Source organism: Amia ocellicauda, chromosome 23, assembly GCF_036373705.1.
Source record: "Amia ocellicauda isolate fAmiCal2 chromosome 23, fAmiCal2.hap1, whole genome shotgun sequence".
NCBI classification, from domain to species: domain Eukaryota; kingdom Metazoa; phylum Chordata; class Actinopteri; order Amiiformes; family Amiidae; genus Amia; species Amia ocellicauda.
Window position 1 is genome coordinate 16,490,173 of NC_089872.1, and position 20,559 is coordinate 16,510,731.

Below are 20,559 nucleotides of genomic sequence, written 5' to 3' on the forward strand. Positions count from 1 at the left end.
TGTTAGGGTATATTGTCAAAAGTGTAGAATTGAGAACAAGGGCAGTGATGTTCAGACTGTACAATGCACTAGTTAGAGCTCATCTGGATACTGTGTGCAGTTCTGGGCTCCACACTTCAAGAAAGATATCGCTGCTCTAGAGGCAGTTCAGAGGAGAGCAACCAGACTTATTCCAGGTCTGAAGGGAATGTCCTACTGAGAGACTGAGGGACCTGAACTACATGGGGACTTGATCCAAGTCTTCAAAATCATGAAGGGCATCAACCACATCAAACCAGAGGAGCTTTTTCAGATGTAAAATGTAAACATTTAAAAAACATTCAAAAACAGACTGGATAGGATCCTTGGATCACTCCGTTATTAATGGACACCAAACGAGCACGATGGGGCGAATGGCCTCCTCTCGATTGTAAACTTTATGTTCTTATGTTCTTTCTCCGTCTCTGACTTTTGCCCTCAACCCAGCAGAATCACAACGGTGATCTTGTGTAGTCAAAACTGGGCATGGCAACCCAACAGCTGTTTGAATGACTCCACCAGAACATGTTTTTCCTTGACTTACTGAAATCAAATGTAGTTTCCACTTGTCTTCTAATAAAGTTAAAATTTGAGTTGTATAGATTTAGTACTTAAATTCTTTGCCCCCTCTTGTTCTTATGGATCAGTTACTGTAAGGAATGCCATCTCGAACGGTCTTCCACTGTGGGATCAGGCGGTGTTATACGAACACCCCTGGGCTACCATCTCTGAACACGTTATGGGATTTTAAATTCCAGTTTATTAGCGGCTTAGTCAGTCTATGGGAAATTTGAAAACTATATTAAATGCATGGGGACATCTGCATTTATGTGTATAAAGCCATGGGGATGCTTGAAAAGGTAAGTAGTTCACTGCAAATACTTGGAAGTAGAACAAATTAAAACAAATCTCATTCTAAAAATGCTCCACCACCACCACCACCACGATTTAATGATAGTGCACATACCCACAACCTTCATACATAATGCAAGCACATTATGATGGACAACATTAGAGGCTTAAATATAATTAGATTTGGTCTCTGCTACTTAATTCTCTAAAACTGTAACTTAGCTATGGAATTACACAGAGATAATTAACAGTGATATCTTACAATATCGGTCTCAAAGTGTTCATATTGCACAAAGGGATATGGTGGCAAGTCTTGGAAAATAAACAGAACTGTAGCTTTTACTAGTTTTGCAAACCACTGATCCATTTGCAGAGGCATCATTGGGCTTATTTCACGATCCACAATCCATCACCCTCACCACTCTCTCCCACCCATCACTGCCAGCCCACAACCCCGGGTCAATCTTCAGGCTTGAATCTCCAATATTACCCCAAAACCTCACATTTCTCTGCCCCCTCATTGTAATCAGCCTAAACCGATTCACAGTGCAATAGGAATTACATTTCTATGCATTACGTTGCATTGGATTGAAGAGGGGCATTTTTACAATGAGACAGGTTTGCCATTCTACCTCAAAAGATTATCCATAAAATGTATAGTTTATACAAAAATAAAACTAGCACATCTTCCCTTCAAGCAGTGTATTAATGGATGTATTCATCTGTATTAAGATTACAGAAGGCTTTTTTCATGACTATAAGATCATAATCTAGAAACCATTACATAATGAAAACAGCGACCAACCGATTAATAAAAGTCCAGGTATAATATGCTTAAAGCCCTTCTGTAAAATTGAAAACTCTAATTGATAGATTGATTGATAATAGAAAATCAAACATGATGAAAAACTATATTAAGTAGGTTCTACATCAACCACATCTGAGATTTCACTCAACAGACATTACTCAAGGACTAAAGCTTTCATAAGTCTTTTAAATAGCACTCATCCCTCATCCACTGCGTTTCAATATCAATTTCCTAATCATTTTTAATGTTAAGCCTCTAGGCCACCTTATCTTACACACCACTAGGTGGCAACATAATACATCTTGTTGTAAAGAAAGGCAAGTGAGAAAGGTCAAACTAGGTTGATGTAACTCAATAAAACCCTACAACCTAAGCAGATAATCGCTTCAGAAAAGCCTTGGACAAACAAACCATAAGTGTTAATCAATAAAATCCAAGCACTCATTAGGAAGAAAAGTGGAAAAACAAGATCAAACTAATCCGGTTTCCAGCACATTTTAATGACAATGCATTTGTACAGTGCTTTACACAATCAGTATCTATATACACACAAATATAAAGAGCATTTACATTAATTTTGAATTATACACGGGGGAGGGTTCTCAAGTGAAACAAAGGATCTTAAGGACACCTCTATTAGCCAATGTAATCCAGTTTTTATCTGCGTCCCAGTCTGCTTTTGAAGGCCTTCAGGGACTTCGCCATCATTGGAGCAACTCCTCAAAATGGAAGGAAAGGAAATGTGATTGGAATGCAATGCAGTTCAATGGCTACTTTGCGATGGTAAATATTTAAATCTGTTTGAACAAATTCTACAATTTAGTCTGGGAAAGAAATAAAAGGTTATAGTACAGTAAAACTATTAAGTGAGTACCAGACTACTGCTTTTCCATTCACAAATCATTCTATAAAGCAAGTGTCCATCTTAAAGCGATCAGAACACAAACGCACACAAAAGATGCAGTTAGTCCTTTGAAAATTAAGCCACTGGGTGACAGTATTTAAGAGACTGTTCACCAAACCATTTAAACCAAGTGAAATAGAGTAAAGAGATCAAAGGAGACTCCAGGATACTTACTTTTGATGAATTTCTTGGGGTCTTGGCTTGTGCTGGCATTGGAGGGGGTGCTGTAATCGCTGTTCAGTTTCAAGCTGTCCTGTAAGCTGGATCTTGGTTTGTCTGAAGATTTGATACTTAAAAGAAAATATAAAAAGGCATTAAAACTTCCTGTACAGTTGTAGTCCGTCATTATACTACCAGGTCAAGCATTGAAAGTGGCAGCAAGTCAAGAAAAGACAACTTGATGGTAGAGCATACTAGAACAGAGAAAAGTCACTTACAGTAAAGTGTAAAGCAGTTTATATGTAGGTAAGTGGTATATTACATTTATGAAGTGGCAGATGGTAAAATGAACAGCATCACCATATGAACTGTGTACACAACGAGCCTCAGCTTTTACTGCAGTCTGACTCAAAACTCCCTCTCCACTTCAAACCAGATTTAAACGACCTAATCTGGCACTTTGTTCCATGCTCCTCTAACCGCACACAAAAGGCATGTTCTTCCTCTTGTATCCCCGTCTCATTCACTTTATGGCCTGCTTTGCCATGGTTGATCTATATTTTCAGTTGGGGAGGGCAGTCTGCTTCAGTACGTAGAGGCTTGTAGTCTCGCTTTGTTTTTAGTTCAGTATAAAAGAAGCGACATTTTAAAAAGCCATCACATTCACCTGGTCACACACATTATAGGATGATATTTATGGACTGTTAAATTCCAGGAATCCTGAAGCCTACTTTTTGTTTTGGGAGATGCACTATAAGAGGGAGCAAATGTACGACCAGGCCAGATCAAAGGCGCTGCTTGCATCGTCCATGGTTTAAAAATAAAAAACACGCAAGCTGCCGGACTAACCTGGATTTGTCAAGGGTAGGATGCTGGCCCAAAGAGCGTGCAGTGCCATGGATTTCCTGCTGTCGACGTACATCTCTGGGTGGCTTGGCAACTGAGTTAATGAACGCTAGCTTCACCTGCCGCCCTGGGGGGGACAGTGTGGTCAAGGAGAAGATAGATTTCCATGTCTGAATTTAGCTTTTATACTAGTAGTTTAAAACTTCTAATCTAAAAGTAATCTGCATTGTATGAACATTACAAACAAATCTGGAACAGAACTACCACTAAACTAATGTTGAGCAGAGATATTTTGTTATAGTCCCCCAGTCCTATCGAAGCACTTGTGAAGTGCAAGGGTTGACCATTTAACCTCAGTTAGCTCCGCTTCAAAATCTATTTATAGGTGCTGCCGGCAGCTGGCAGGCTTGATGTGGAACATGTTCGCAGCAGACCAATATTCTATAAACTGGTGGTGTATTCCAAATAATAATGGAAATAGGATTGACCAATATTTCTTTCACATTAAGATAAACATCTTCCAACTTGGCAAAAATATATACAACACTGATCTTTAATTCAGCTACTGACTTTGATGAAAACATGGGGGAAAAAAATGCAATAGCAGTATAAATTGTAAAAAAGTTTAAACTGGTTGAAATCTGAACCCAAACCTTTAGGTTTTCCAGAATGTGCAGACACAATACTTTTTGTTAGCAGTTTCAACTTCTTCTCCCTTTCTTCAAAAAGCCTTATATACATTTCCCTCCAGGATTCATACTCTTCGAGTTCTTCATTACGGAAATCCTTTTTACAATGAATCACCCACAAGTGGTCCGTCTCTCCGATGTACACCTGGAGGGACAAAAGCACGTAGATCTAAAATGCACAAGAAATACGCATGCTCTCCATTAATACAATGAGGGTGATCACAAGGAGGAAAGGCAGACTGAAGAAAAACGTTAAATTCGGTTCAAGTGTGCCAATAAGCTTTCTCAGTCAACTGATCAAGTTCAGGTGGGTACATCCAAATCCCCACAAGCATGCAATCAATCTCTAGTAACTCATTCACCCCCTGAATCCCATTTCACATTATGATAAAACTGCTGAAAATCAGAGTTGGAACAAAGCAAGGAAGTAGAGGGTGTCAATTTAAAATGGATACAAATCTGAACACTTTGATGGACCACTTTCAAGCAACATAATTCAGATCCACCAAAAACAATTTCAGATGCCGAATAGTACAGTAACAAATCTTTCACTAGACAATTCATGCAATTTGGCATATTTTAAAATCTCCTACATCCAGGGAATAAAATTAGGTAGCCAACAAGTGTATGGGACTCAACGAGTTTTTAATTTCTCCTACCGTATTGATCGATAGGTTTCAAAATACAAATTAATTTATTGACACTGTAGTGTTGGTTACCGACTTTTTAATGACCTGGATCAAAGTTTTCGAATTATAATAGTTGCATTGACAAAGTCCATATATGCACAATCGGTGGAATTCTGCAGATCTGCGCATGATTGCGGAAATCTACGCTACAACGCGTCCCATGGCTTCCTTACAGAGAAGCACACGAGTGTATAATGTGCAGTGCAATTAAACTACCACAAATCTACAGCTGGTATATTAACCCACTTAAAGCCAAACACCCTTCTGCGAAACTAGCATTGACAGGAAAAGATAGAGGAGCAACAAACGCATTGATATTACACACACAGCAGCTGTTGCTATTCTTTTTTATTTGCTGGAACTCAAACGCACAGGTGTGTTTCCGAACATAGACGGCAGTCTGAGTGCTGAGTGTGGTTTGGAAACTAAGAAAATTTAATTGTTTAGTCAAGTACTGTATAAATTAGATAGCTAGATAGGTCCGATGCATTTTGTATTTCGCTGTTGTGACTGAATAACATTGCCACAAGGACACTAATTTAAGGCATTTTCGTTGCAGCTCACATTGCAAAACTGGCAATTGAATCAAAATGTATAAAAATTGAAAAAGAAGTCGGTTACAAATGTAATTGCAAAATATTCCTTTATCAACAAATAGTCACAACCTTTATTGTTAATTTGAAATTGTGACAATAAAAAGTTAAAATGTCAGGCAACAATAATACGAGAGTTGACAGGTCTGCTGTTATTATGCCATTTCCATACGTGGTCTAATAAATAAATATCTATGTAAAAATGCATTAACAAAGTTGTTGTATCGGATAACTATTCATCAATTACAACGTATTAATTTATGGGGAAACAATTTATGATAGAGACATGCATTTGTTGCTGCATAGCTGAGATCTTGCGGAAGAGAAACATGCAGTTTGTTTACATCGCGTCTTTGCTGGCGTTTGCACAACTGCAGAAGATATGCATGATATTGACCAATGGAAAGGACGTTACTGTCCGTCATCATCCCTAGACACTATATTTTTTACCCAATCCAAAGGACCTTTGGACTTTGGACTAATGACTTTTAATGACATGCGGAAACCAGAGAAGGGAGTAGCACTGAAGAGGAAGAGGAGTATGAAGAGTGACAATGAGTCACCATTTAACACCCCTTCTCATGCGTTAGCTTATGTATTGATACAGATCATTAATTTGAAAACAATGCTCCTGTACACTGTCTCTACTAGCAAGTGTTACAATTCAATAGAATGCAATGTTCTGATCAAACACCTTCTAACACTTGAAAGTACAAACTGTGTGGGAACATGTTTTTCTATCCAGATCCTTTTCCCTCATACACACCTGTCTAGTCTATACAGGTGTGCGATTAGCTTTTGTTTTTGTGATTGATTCATAACCTTAATAAATGTTAAAATATGACATGTTCACCACACATTTATACACCCTCATGTATTTCTGGTGATGTTTGCCTTTGGCTGGTAATAATACCAAGTGGCTGGTAAGTTTTCCCTTCTACCAGACACTGTGGCTAGTAGCCAAAAAAGTTTATCCACTGCCTACATCCCACATGCCCAAACCAATATTCTTTATTGAAGAACTGTTATTCAGAAAAAACAAATTGAAAATCTCAACTAATTGAATTGATCTAATTTGGCATCATAGGAAAGACTTGATTTCCTAGAGATGGTGTGAATTTTAAACATGCCCCTCTGCTCATCTCCCAGCATCAATCTTACCGGGTTGCATTCTTCGATCCGCAGCAGCTGCTCGGGTGTACAGCGCTCCAGCACGGGCTCCAGGATTTCAAATGGCACTCCTCCAATGTCGTAGAGTACTGAAAGAGAGCTCTGCCTTACAATCCCGACACAAATACGAGACCTCGAAGAAACCAACGGAACCAGAACTTACGATCAATATTGTTCTGAAGGGTACGGATGCACTGTTGGTACAGGGTCATCATGGTTGGGAGGAAAGCGGTCTTGGTGCCAGAATATACTTGCATCTTGGTGTTCAGCCTCTGCCCAGTAAACACTGGAGGCTCTTCACCAAGGTTGGAGACCACTTCCTTGGCTGCAGATTGCAAATTTTTAATTTTTATCTGTATCCATCTTCAGTTTTTAGTACAATAATGCTTTAAAGTTTGGACACAATGGATGTAGGAAGCACACGGGACTATTTTACATATAAACCCCAAATTATTTTACTTAAGATCATGGTCCGACCATCTTGGCTACCTAGCCCCAATTTCAACATTAATTTGAATTGTACATACCTTTATTCTCAGTGGAAGGAAACATAGAAAAATCTGAACAGTCAGGTAGAAAGGCTGGCAAGGGAACATTTAACAAGTCCATTACAGAGCCGGTTTTAACCTGTGAACAGCACATTGCCAAGAATTATAACGTCACCCACAACAATCAAGATCTACTGAAGTTTACCCAAGACACGCTTGAGAACACTTTACCGTTTTAATGGGCTCCTCGAACGCAGAATTTTTTTTAACAGGCTTTGTCGCGGGTGTCTTTTTTACCGAGTTCTCGCATTGATGGCGATCGCTTTTAGGTTTCTTTGCCGATTTTGTATCACTAGTAGACCTCCTTTTTCGTTTGGGGGACTTCAGGTCATAGCTCAGGTAAGACTCGAAGGACATGGCAGGTGTCTCGGAGTCCTCACCACTCTGATCCTTTTCAGAAACTCTCTTCATACGATTTAAAGTGTCCTTCTTTCCATTAGCTCCCTTTTGTTTAACTGCATTACCAGAGGACTTCACTTTTTCCTTTGACAATTTTTTAACTTCAGCATGGTCCTCCTTGCTAATTTTTGCAGACTTTTTATCCTTCAAAAAGCTCTTGGTAGGAGAAGACTCCTCCTCAGAGACCAGAACAGTAGTTGACCTTTTACACTCATGCTTGGATTTTGATTTGTCTCCATTGCTGGGCTGTTCACTCTCTGACATTCGCGATGACTGTTGAGATAATTTAGTAGACCCTAAGCACCTTTCATTTTTAAAGCTCTCTGGGAACATTTTGGGATCTTCCACTTTATCATTGTCAGGGTAATGTTTCTTAGAAGGAATGTAGTCTTGAGAGTCACAAGATTTCAGCTCTCTGGTCTTGGGAGACTTCACACCACGGCCGTGCTTTTTCTTTTCAGAATCAGATTTTTCAGATCTTGCAACATCCCCGGCAGAATGTTTACCCCCGGACATCCGAGAGCTTTTTCCATTTTCTGCTTGAAATTCTTCCTTTGCTTTCATGTTACAGCTCTGGCTTTCTGAAAAATCACCATTCTGGGCAAGACTAGAACAAAAAGAAGAAAGCAAGAATGTGTACGTGAATCACAAAAACAAGATTAGTTTGCATTGCTTCTGCCCTATATTGCAGAGGATTGTGAAAAGTATATACACGACAAATAAATGTAGAAAGACTACCTGTTAGTGTCTTTGGGCACCAGCTTCTTCCATTGATTAACTAAGGCTTTTGCTGCTTCACCTGCAACATCATGTTTTCTGAAACCATTGACTGTTTTTCCTATTCCAGTTTCCTGTAGAGAATCAAATCTGAAATATTTACTGTACCTTAAAATCTGTTATAGTAAAACTAGACCAGAAAAAAGTTTAAAAGGTCAGAAAAAGGGAATTCTGCACAGAAGTGGTCAGCATTTGTGAAGTAGGCTATTTACAGCAATATCTGGATCATAGTCAAGCATGGCATAGAGAATTGGCCCTCACCGCAAGAATTTCAAGCGTTATTTCCAAGTCTTGAAGTCTCTTCAGTGTTTTCATAATCTAAACGAAAAAAAACATAAGAACAAAGTTTACAATCGAGAGGAGGCCATTTGCCCCATCGTGCTCGTTTGGTGTCCATTAATAACCGAGTGATCCAAGGATCCTATCCAGTCTGTTTTTGAATGTTTTTTAAATGTTTACATTTTAAGTGTCCCTGCTGATTTGAAAAAGCTCCTCTGGTTTGATGTGGTCGATGCCCTTCATGATCTTGAAGACTTGGATCAAGTCCCCACGTAGTCTCCTCTGTTCCAGGGTGAAAAGGTTCAGTTCCTCAGTCTCTCAGTAGGACTTTCCCTTCAGACCTGGAATAAGTCTGGTTGCTCTCCTCTGAACTGCCTCTAGAGCAGCGATATCTTTCTTGAAGTGTGGAGCCCAGAACTGTCCACAGTATCCAGATGAGCTCTAACTAGTGCATTGTACAGTCTGAACATCACTGCCCTTCTAAATTCTATGCCTTTGCACGAGTTCATCCAGGAAGGCAATCATTCTGCAAACCTAACACTGTAGAGGCCACATGCTTCTAAATGTTAGGTTTTTTTGTTTATTTATTTGTACGTCTCTTGGTTCCAAATCCCTAGTCAACTGCTTAACTTTGTGACCGAGAAACAGCGCAGCTCTCTCTCAACAGCTGCTTTAAGTAGCTTTTGTCTACCTGCCCCCAATTCACACCTAACTGGCCCCACCTGGCTCCTCCTGCAACAGAAATCCTGCTAGTCCTAGACTAAATCTCTTTTCTACAACCGGTTTACTTTCACCAACTCAGCAGCTGAACTGAATTGACTTCAATTAAGGCAAACTTAAAACAAAATGAGCTAATGCGAAGACTGGTCTGAAACTAGTCAAACAACAAGAAGGCTGCCTCTCACCTGTACTCTCCTGTCTTTGTCTGTGGCAACTTCTGTATATAAACACTTCTGTTTTGACTTGTAAATACTTCTGTTTGAAAAGACAGGTGCTTTTCAAATAACCATTCTGGCAAAAAAAAGTTACAGGCTGTTCATCTGCCTGACTAAGAATAGGCCTGGCTCACACCACTTTTGTCAACTTCAATTAAGAGTGGCTTTAACCAGTAGCTGCGATAAGACACCACAAAGGCTAATGTGTAATGGTAAATGTAGCCTATACCTAAATAGCATGCATAACAGGATTCATACTTAGAATAACCTCAGTTCAATTACTTGCACACCATTTTGTCTTGACAATAAATACATGGTTTCCAACAGTTTCAAAACCTGAACCTCTTAAAGTCTTCATTAATCACCAATTGCCATTAAAAATCTCTTACGACTATGCAATACAGTGAAGAGCTGTAGGCTCTACATGATTTAATATTAATTCACTTTTGACATGTAGGCCTAACCATTCTTTTAAAAACCCCAAAGGATAGAGTAAAGCCAAAAACTAAAAATTATACTGGGGGAAAAAGGCACTGCCAAAAATACCAAATATGGCTAGCACCTCTTGGTTCTTTAGAAAGCTGGAATGGCTGAGTCTGCAGTGAGCTCAGAAGCTATGTATGGGAATACCATTGACTGAGCTACTCCATTTACCACGTACTATAAATGGGCAATGTAAATGCCAGCAGCTACCTTGGCTTTAAAAAGAATTAGCTGACCTCACAAGCAAGCAAGCACTGCAGTACAGCGTCAAACTAGACCACCACCAGCAGAGCAGATTTGCAACAGATGTCACAGGCTCGGGGGGACTCAAGTTACAGAGTAGTCCGTCCTAAAAGACGGACATTTATTTCAGATTTCAGGAACAGAGAGAGCTCTTGTACATTGTGATTGTACATCTTTCCCCCCCCCCCCCCCCAGTTTTCTTGGGAGGAGGCAATAGGGCATAGACTTCTATCCATCTGAAGTTAAAATGTGGTTCCGCACAGGGACATGGTCAGAGATTGAGCAATGGGGATGTTGTGTAATGAATAAGAGTAGCAAAACAAGGCATGGACTGATCCAAGTGAAAGCAGTTCACATAAATGACCATTTCTACATAGCTTTAGTTCCCCTGGAGAAAAGAGAACCTGCCTAAAACAACCCAATAACGCAAGTCTTGTTCTTTTTCATTAAGTTAAATATATTCATTACCCCTGTGAAACATGTCAAAAGAATCAATTCCCCAACATGGCTAATCTCTTGCATATTGCAGACAAAACTATGAACACTAGACTTGTTCAAGGGACCTTTAGCCACACCTTACCACCATAATAATGAATTAAAGGCTTTAAACTTTGATCTGCACACGGTCCCACTGTGTGGAAGTCGATTGAAACTAAGCAAACACTTCCCAATGGAGCAGCACCACCAGGCCTCTGTTTGCACGGAGAAGACCAGCAGAGCAGGCCAAGAAAGAGGCCAGGAGGAAACATCAACGAAGCCAAAATAATGCTCTTCCTAATAACATGTAGATGACCTGATTTTGAGTTTGCGTCTTGGCATACTGCTATAGAAGTGTACATCTGAGAAGAAAGCGCTTGTGAAGAGGGTATTCTTGCGTCTTGTGAGTATTAAATAGCGACCGGGCTGCAACGCATGATGACGTACTCCTCCATGTACTGGGCCTGCGTGGATCTGAAATCGGCTACAAATCAAAACTTAAACTAATGTTTCTTCAGCATTAGCTTCTATGGGTTGTATAAAACAATACGGGTTACCTTCTTGGACTCGGTCGTTTTGTTTAGTTGACGTTTCAGTTGCAAAACGTCGTCCAAAACAGATGTCGAAGCCATTAGAGTCACTTTGGCTTTATTGTCAGTCGTTGACGTCATTCCGGTTCCTGCTGACCCGAAGGCCAAAATCCCTCCCGCGTCGCCTTTTATAAGGGGCGGTGTCAGGTACACATCCGGGACAAATATTAATTGAGCTATTTAAATAATAATAATAATAATAATAATAATAATAATAATAATAATAATAATAATATAGCTTATTGTATGTTAAAGTTGACCTATGTTATCACAGGGTGCATATCAATTATAAAGAACATTATTGATATTTTTAAAATTATACAGTAATTGGGTTGCTATGCTAGAGTGTGAGGTCCCATTGTAAGAGTATCTGCACAATGCAACACGTTTATGGTGCATTAGTTGAGTGATCATTAAATTAGCTTTGGGCTGTGGTGCTCACAATTAAAGTGGAGCTGTTGCTTCCAATGTACACACACAATTTAACACATTAGTACATTAGTGCTTTGATTCATGGGTTACATTGCATATGATTTAATGTGCTCAATCTTGTCACCTCTGGCTATTGTTAGGTCAATGGATTATATTAAGAAGTTCCACCCCCCACCCCCAGTTTGTGAGTGTCTTCTTCAGCCCTGTACTGCGCAGCCTCCTCCCCCGGCTGCACACTGACAGAGGAGGAGTTAATTGCCTGTCTAGTTTGGTACCGCTGGGTATTGAGGCTCTCTCACTCATACCCCACCAGTACTACGACTTGGAGGTATCCGCCATTTACCACCAGCTTTGCCTGCTTTTCAAGATCTTTCCTCAGACTATAAGGTAAGACAAGTCATGATTTCCTTGATATCATAAGTAGCCATATTAATATTAATTATCTTTATCTCTCTTACATTGTATACATGCATATAGTGTGGTAAAGAGCATGCAACTTATTTGAATTTTTACTTTAAACTTATCAAACATATCAACGACATGAAACATTACATTTTTGGTACATTCAGATTCCTCACATAAAACACAAATTCATTCTTTATGGATTGTGGAATAAAATAACACATCATCTTGATCATGTGGTGTACTGCTAGCTCATAACTGTGTGGTGGATGAATGTGTTCAAAGAAAATGGTGTCACATTTATTGACACGTTAGGGCTTCAAGTGCTGTTATGTTACCCCATCTTAAAAAGGCATGCTGAGCGAGGTCCTTACAGTGTTGCTATTCCTGGAGTTGCTACTGATAAATTGTAACAGATGCAGTTCCAGGAATGCAGTTCAGTAACAGCTCAGTGACACTTAAAACACACAAACTGCTTTGCTGTCTGCATGGATTAGCTAGAGAGTTTAACCTAATTGTAATCATATTTCTTAAATCTGTATTGATGTGATGGTTGTTTGTTTCTTAAGTGTGCTTATGATGTTACATATTTGCAAACATTGAGCTAGATATCCTGTAATGTTAGGTTTAAGTCGAGGTGAAGGATGAATGACGAAGGAAAAAGCCAAATGACTTGCTGCTACAAAATTATGTTTCACACTGCGATAGGAGACAGGGCCTAGCTGTCACAATGTATTTGTTTGCTTCCATGGTGGCCAGACAATGGGAAACAATGATGACCTATACTGGTTTAAAATTAGTTGACCTCTAAAGTTGAATTCTTCATTCACAAAGTTCAGGCAAATCTGTTCATGTTCTTGAAAAATGGGTTTGAAAGCAGTCCTCGGAGTATTAAAACCTACCTCACTACTAAATGTCTTGTGGTTGATCGTAATACTGAGAGTAAAGGGACATATGCACAGTAAACTGAGCAGTCCCAGTCTGGAAAGAACGTAGTAGGGCTTTGGCTGCCTACCCACAATCCTCAAAATCCTGGAGGCCCATGACTTGTGAGTGGCAGCAACCAATGGTATTGCTCAACAGGGATCTGGGGGAGGGGTGTCCCACCTCAGAATAACACTGAACTGTAGATATGCTGCCATATGATTTACTGCATAATTTCAGACTCATATTTATTTGAAACGTAATATCCCTCCATATAAAAGATAAAATCTACTTTTCATTACAAACACACAAAAACCACATTCAGTGCCTGCTCTATTCCTTTTCCTAGTCATAGCTCTTCCTCTCAACAACTTTTTTCTGTAATCAGGAAACCTCTGATAAAACTCCATATCAAGCTTGGTGATGATACCCTATGAGTATTTCATTATAATGTTTATCTTTTTCTTTTTTCCCCATACATTTATATTACTTCATTTGAAATAGCTCTGACATGATACTGTAGATATAACAGATACTAACTCTTAGTTCTGGTTGTGAGTGACACTGCCTCTTCAATTGTTACAACCCCAAGGCACAAAGATCTTCCAGGGAAAACACTGACCTAAACTGTACCAATTCTATAGCAATAACAAGACCCTTAAAACAATATATCTAATTAACAGTACACAGTTTTCTTCAGTAGTTTCTGAACAGCTGCATGTATCTTGTATCAGGGCTGTCAGGTGTTAGATACATTGCAGACAACTTCGGCACCACCTGCTGTCCTTCTTGCTTTGTGTTCTTTGTCGATTGACCCTTTTTAAACCACCCCCCTCCAGAAAAAGGAAATTCTCCATGAAAACCTAAATAGTGTCAGAAAAGCATGTGCAGTTTTTTTTTTTTTCACAGCCAGGTGAGTTTATTCTTATCAGTTTGCAAAAATGGTGAATGTTATACAAACTTTTAGTTGTCAACCTCCATTCCTTTCATTTCAGCATATTTTGCAAATGCAAACCAGGATGTAACAGATTTCTCTTTTTTCTAGGTCTTGGCTGTAACCCACCATTGCAGTCATGGCACCTAAGAAGAAGAGCGCCAAGAAGAACAAAGGGGATATAAACGAGATGACCATTATTGTAGAAGATGGTCCCTTGAACAAAATAAACGGGCTAAACACTCTTCTAGAGGGCGGAAATGGCTTCAGCTGCATCTCTACTGAAGTCACTGACGCCTTTTATGGGCAAAACCTGATGGAAGGCTTGAGCCAGATGAGGCAAGAAAGCTTTTTGTGCGACTTGACTGTGGCCACCAAGACAAAATCGTTCAGCGTTCACAAAGTGGTGATGGCTTCCTGCAGCAAATATATCCATAATGCGCTGAAGAAGGATTCATCCATCCAGAGACTGGATCTCAATGATATGTCTCCTGTTGGCCTGGCCACAGCCATCACATATGCCTACTCAGGGAAGCTGACCTTGTCATTGTACACTATTGGCAGCACCATTTCCACTGCCATCTTTCTTCAGATCGATAGTCTTGTAAAGATGTGCTGTGATTTCCTAATGCAGGAGGTCAGCGTGGAGAATTGCATGTATGTGGCCAACATTGCAGACACATATGGACTCAAAAGTACCAAGGAGGCCGCACAGAAGTTTATAAGGGACAATTTCATTGAGTTTGCCGAAACAGAGCAGTTCCTGAAACTCACCTATGAGCAAATGAATGACTTCCTCATGGACGACGCTCTGCAGCTGCCTTCTGAAATCACAGCATTCCAGATTGCAATGAAATGGCTGGATTTCGACCAAAAGAGGGTGAAGTACGCTGCCGATCTGCTGAATAACATCCGTTTCGGCACAATCTCCGCCCAAGACCTGGTGAGCTACATTCAGACGGTGCCGAGGATGATGCAGGATGCGGAGTGCCATAGGCTTCTTGTTGATGCCATGAATTACCACTTGCTACCGTACCAACAAAATATGCTGCAGTCAAGAAGAACAAAGGTGCGAGGTGGCCTCCGAGTCTTAGTCACTGTGGGGGGACGTCCAGCCCTGACAGAAAAGTCCCTCAGCAAAGAGGTTCTCTACAGGGATCCTGAGAATATCTGGAGTAGGCTAACAGAAATGCCTGCCAAGAGCTTCAATCAGTGCGTGGCTGTCATGGATGGATTCCTTTATGTGGCTGGTGGTGAAGATCAGAACGATGCCAGAAACCAGGCCAAGCATGCTGTCAGCAACTTCTGCAGGTGAGGTTCAACTTTTCCCTTGAAAGACTCTTTAAATTGTGCAGGATCTGATTTATTGCTATGTGCTCATCTTAGAGGTGCCTCCTGCTATTAAATCAAAGGTGATACTTGTAACACACATGCGTACAACAATAATAATTCTTTCATTTAATGTTTGTTTTTAATGTTTAGGTATGATCCTCGTTTCAATACTTGGATCCATTTGGCCAACATGATCCAAAAGCGCACCCACTTCAGCCTCAGTGCCTTCAATGGGCTCCTCTTCGCAGTGGGAGGACGCAACTCGGATGGGTGCCAGTCTTCGGTTGAGTGTTACGTGCCTTCATCCAACCAGTGGCAGATGAAGGCCTCAATGGAAGTGCCAAGGTGCTGCCACGCCGGCACTGTTATCGATGGCAAGATTCTCATCACTGGAGGCTACATCAATAATGCCTACTCCCGCTCTGTGTGTGCCTACGACCCCTCGAGTGATAGTTGGCAGGATAAGACCAGCCTGAGCACCCCGAGGGGCTGGCACTGCTCTGTCACCCTGGGCGACCGGGCATATGTCCTCGGTGGCAGCCAGCTTGGAGGTCGTGGGGAGAGAGTCGACGTGATGCCAGTCGAATGTTACAACCCACACACCGGGCAGTGGAGCTATTCAGCGCCATTGCACATCGGGGTCAGCACGGCCGGAGCTGCCACTCTGAATAATAAGATCTACCTGCTTGGGGGCTGGAATGAGATTGAAAAGAAGTATAAAAAGTGCATCCAGCTTTATAACCCTGATCTCAATGAATGGACTGAGGAGGATGAGCTTCCTGAAGCCACAGTAGGCATCTCATGCTGTGTTGTTACTGTACCTAGTCGCAAGACTCGAGAGTCCAGGGCAAGCTCGGTATCGTCAGCTCCAGTCAGTATATAAACGGCCATATATGTAGCAATGTATAGGAGTTTACAATTAGCCAACTGAGAGCAAGATAAGAACATCCCCTAGCTATAGAGCAGTGGTCTCAAACTCAATTCCTGAAGGGCCATGTGTATGCTGGTTTTCATTCCAACCGAGTCCTCAGTTACTTAATTTGTCCAATTAATTTTTCAATTTGACATTTTAAAAATATATTGCGAGGTATTTTACGGTTGATGGTCTAAAAGCACATTTGATTCAAGGTACAGTTGCTTATTAAATATCCCGGGGCCTGGACAGGTGTTTAAATGTATCTAAACAATTAGACCAATTAAGTAATTGAGTACTCGGTTGGAACGAAAACCAGCATACACGGGGCCCTCCAGGAATTGAGTTTGATACCACTGCTATAGAGGAATAGGACTTAAGATAAAACGATTACATTTGTATGTATAACAAAATTTATTTATTAATCATTTCAAAATATTACATTAACTTGTCATCACATTTCCTATATTCCTGTTCCTATATAAAAACATGTATTTCAGATGCCATTTTACTTGAGAAATACCATTAAATAAAATCATTTAAAATGTGTTTAACACATAGGTCATAAGCCCTTTGTTCATAAACCATTTACCACTGCATCTCATTTACCGTTTTTTACCTAATAAAAGACACAATCATTAAAGTTTAACGGCATCACAAAAAAATGTCAGAATGCCAATGTATTAATTAATTAATTGATTGATTAATTAGCCACTTTAAATACTTCTCTATGATTTTGAAACATGCAGTCTGTTTTTCCTGTCACAACAAAAGTGCCTTAAAATTTAGTATTTAGAGGAAAGATTATGGCCCCTTGTGTTTGTTAATTTCTTTTTTTTTAAAACATGTCTTATCAATCAAGTCAGTTTCTTATCTTAAGATGTGAAAGCTACAAAAAAATATATTTTTAAAATAAATACATAAATTTAGTGTTTGTAAAGCTGTGAAAAAATGTTAAACAAAAATTTAACAAAAACAAAAATATTAGAAAACAGATTAAAAAGGGAACATTTAAACACCTGGAAAGGTTTGTACAGTATGTCCTAGTCTTTGTAATTGTAAACTAATGTAGTGATTAAAATATGTGTGTGATAAAAAAATACTTGATCAAAAAAAGCAATTTTTACTAAGAATCGGCATCAAAATGCAATTATGTATGAAGCAAGGTATTTTTTTTTTCCCTTTGGGGCCAATAACATGATTTTAATCTGCTCTTTGCTTCAAGTCCTAGTTTAACTCTTACCAGCTGCATGGGTACGATTACTTTCACTTGTCATGACAGAGTTTCAAATAGAAAGGGTATAAAATGGGCTCTGCCAATTCCAATAAGGTCATAATTTTTAAAAAGATCACACTGTTGTATGTAAACTACCCATGACCTCACAAGGCCACAGCCACTACGATCTTTTGCTGGTGATAGAAAGAAGCAAATGGATCCACATACATTTCCAGAATCAGACCAGGAACTGTTAATGAAGTTGCAAAATGCATGAAATGGATCAGATTGCAGTAAAGTTATGTGGCCAGATTCAAAGCTCTTCAAATATTTTTGTTTAATTTAAGTTTATGAAAATTAAAAACAAATACATAAACACCTTTAAAAAAATACAAGCTTAAGTAGGTAATTGCGGTAAGAATACATAAATTAAAACACAAATGTGTATCCTAATAGCATGCCAACCGTTATAACAACGCAAAGAAAGGAAACTGTTTCTGAAAGTATTAAGGCATTAGAAAAATGAAGGGAGTTCACTGGACACAGCCTACCAGGAGTAGGTTTACTGTCAAATATGCAGTTAGATTATATACAAAAAATAATAATAATAAGTACGTTAATTTAAAATAAAATCAAGTACAGGTATTCAGTTCTAGCTGCTCAGAGTTGCAGAAGAAATTGCTGCAAGTCTTATACAGTACACCGTGACTTATTGACCGAGTATGAGAAAGAGACGTATTGAAGTAGTGAAGGTTGAATGGGGACTGGCAAAGAACTGAGAGTGGTTTGAATATATTTTTTAAAAACACTGGAAACACATGTATTCTGCCTGGGCTGCAGCTGGGATGAGCCACGCCTTGCCCTGACGCTTCACACTTCATCTGGCAGCTCATGTTATTTAACATTATTATATTGAAGATTAATGAAGTGACACGGATGCAGATACTATTGGTGTGTGGCTGGTGATTGAGAACCGAGGCATCTGGTTTTGAGACGGCGTGTGTCGGTGGTTGGTTCCTGCATTGTGTGTGTAATTGACTGAACTAATTGATCTCATCCCATTTAGTTCTGTTCAGAGCTTTGAATCTTCATTAAAAATGATAGTGAAAATAATAAACCTTGTCTGGACATGTCTTTGGAGATGGGAGATTGCCAACTGAAATGTGTGGGACAGGAGGCAAACCCGTAATCAACCCATCAGTACAGCAGAGCACAAATCGTACGAACAAGGTATGCACTTAACATTTCACAAAACAGATACTCAAATACTACTATAATGAGGACAAATGACAGCATGGCGCATGATAAAGGCCATGAGACCAATTATGTCTGGAGAGAAAGAGTAGCAACCAACAGAAATGCACAACTCACCCATCTTTCACAACTCCGTCAGTCTGTGTGGTTCTCTCAATAGCAGTATGCATCTTCTTTGGGTTACTTTTTATAGGTAAATGTATCAGACATACATATACAATAGAGTAATTATAATATATTGCCAGTTGACTCTATATTAATACTGAATACAACTATGAATCCAACATGTAAAGTGTCGGTCCCAAGTTTCATGAGCTGAAATGAAAGATCCCAGAAATGTTCTGAAGAGTCACAGAAATCCAGAGAGAGATGCACCTCCAATCAAAAGGTTTTTATTACAAGCAGCTGCATGGAAGAGGTTCAAGAGGCAAGCTCAAGAACAGTCTTAGAAACGTTACAAAGTAAAGGCGCTTTTCTGCAGACCAGAGAGGAGAGACAGATCACAGGGCCCACATGTCTGTCCTGTGATGAGTGGGAATTCGGTTTCTGCCCGACAACTCGTTAGGAGACCCCATATATGGCTAAACCAGGGGAAATTAAGGCATATGTAATGTTTAACATGAGGGGGGTTTGTACGGTGTATCAAGCCCAAATTGCTGGAGGAAACTGGTTCTTATCAGACATTGTTCCTCTGGGTATCAGGGTTGATCTAGCACAGTAACATAGCACAGTAGGACCACGAGAGAATGACCTTGTGTATAGACACACAGGGAGAGAAATGCGGAACTTCATGTCCCATACGCACAAAAATCTCTCTCAAATTTTGTGCATGATCTTTTTACATACCTATTAGATGAACATTTCTCCTTTGCCAAGATAATCCACCCACCTGCCAGGTGTGGCATATCAATAAGCTGATGAAGAAACAGCATGATACTTACACAGGTACACCTTGTGCTGGGGACAAGAAAACGTGACCGCAACTTCAATGGTTCACAGGCACTGTATATATATTTTCGTAGAAAGAAAAATTGACATATCTAAATTAAATCAATAACAATAATTAACAATACAAAATAATACACCCTATGTTGCACTCATGTTTAAGCATACAACAAATGAATGACTCTGACTCTGTGTGTGTTGCAGTGACCTTTACTCTATATAGTATTGCAAACACTACATAATGCATGAACTGGTTTACATCCATGTTTGTTTAGGTAAGTATGTTTGATTAATAATGATAAGCTAGAAAAACAGTGAAATGCAGCAGAAATTTCTTGAGACTAAAATGGTGTTCACTTTGTTCATCCTAACCAGGATGTCAAAGTTACAACTAAAGAAACACTGTTACAAAATTAGTGCATTATAGTATGTTAACAATGTAACCACTGCTATCTGAATAGGTCATTAAAGTTCTTTTGGATTTAGGAATTAAACAATCTGGTTGCCCATTGACATTGTGTCTTTTTCAGAGAAACATCTTCTTTACATCTGCCTTTTAGCCATTTTTCTACAGTCTGCTCATTTATGTGCATACTTGTTTGCTGGGTTTTTAAAGGAATGCTGGTAAGCACTTGTCCAGGCCACCTTGACTTTGATTGCTTATTTAAGCATTGTCAAGCACAATGTATACAGTCATTTCCTCCCACTGGAAGTGAAACCGTCAACATGTTGGAGCCATTCTACTAAG

General features: G+C 39.6%; 2 protein-coding genes across 3 annotated transcripts in view; one reads left to right on the forward strand and one right to left on the reverse strand.

Annotated features, from left to right (window-relative positions):
- Window positions 1–2,157: 2,157 nt before the first annotated feature.
- The window catches only part of eloal (elongin A, like), a 46,612-nt gene continuing 28,210 nt past the window's right edge, over window positions 2,158–20,559 (reverse strand). The window contains exons 1-11 of one of the 2 annotated variants that reach the window (XM_066697142.1): window positions 11,427–11,556; window positions 8,714–8,770; window positions 8,414–8,526; window positions 7,448–8,282; window positions 7,256–7,355; window positions 6,892–7,053; window positions 6,720–6,817; window positions 4,241–4,421; window positions 3,591–3,714; window positions 2,757–2,872; window positions 2,158–2,397 (exon numbers count right to left, since the gene is read on the reverse strand). In XM_066697142.1, coding sequence (XP_066553239.1) covers window positions 2,336–2,397; window positions 2,757–2,872; window positions 3,591–3,714; window positions 4,241–4,421; window positions 6,720–6,817; window positions 6,892–7,053; window positions 7,256–7,355; window positions 7,448–8,282; window positions 8,414–8,526; window positions 8,714–8,770; window positions 11,427–11,540 — 1,962 coding nt within the window. In that variant the 5' untranslated portion in view covers window positions 11,541–11,556 and the 3' untranslated portion in view covers window positions 2,158–2,335. Of the gene's footprint in view, window positions 2,398–2,756; window positions 2,873–3,590; window positions 3,715–4,240; window positions 4,422–6,719; window positions 6,818–6,891; window positions 7,054–7,255; window positions 7,356–7,447; window positions 8,283–8,413; window positions 8,527–8,713; window positions 8,771–11,426; window positions 11,557–20,559 lie in introns of those variants that run through there. The other variant, XM_066697143.1, reaches the window with a different exon arrangement.
- Window positions 12,127–18,729, forward strand: klhl31 (kelch-like family member 31). The gene is made up of 3 exons (XM_066696804.1): window positions 12,127–12,278; window positions 14,263–15,462; window positions 15,634–18,729. Exons 2-3 carry the CDS (start codon window positions 14,291–14,293, stop codon window positions 16,364–16,366), a joined length of 1,905 nt encoding a protein of 634 aa, XP_066552901.1. The 5' UTR covers window positions 12,127–12,278; window positions 14,263–14,290; the 3' UTR covers window positions 16,367–18,729.

Excerpts from the sequence above, each read along its gene's own strand:
- klhl31 (XM_066696804.1), top strand. The coding sequence starts at position 14,291 with ATGGCACCTAAGAAGAAGAGCGCCAAGAAGAACAAAGGGGATATAAAC. Across the intron at positions 15,463-15,633 it reads GCTGTCAGCAACTTCTGCAG|GTATGATCCTCGTTTCAATA; the intron begins GTGAGGTTCAAC and ends TTTAATGTTTAG.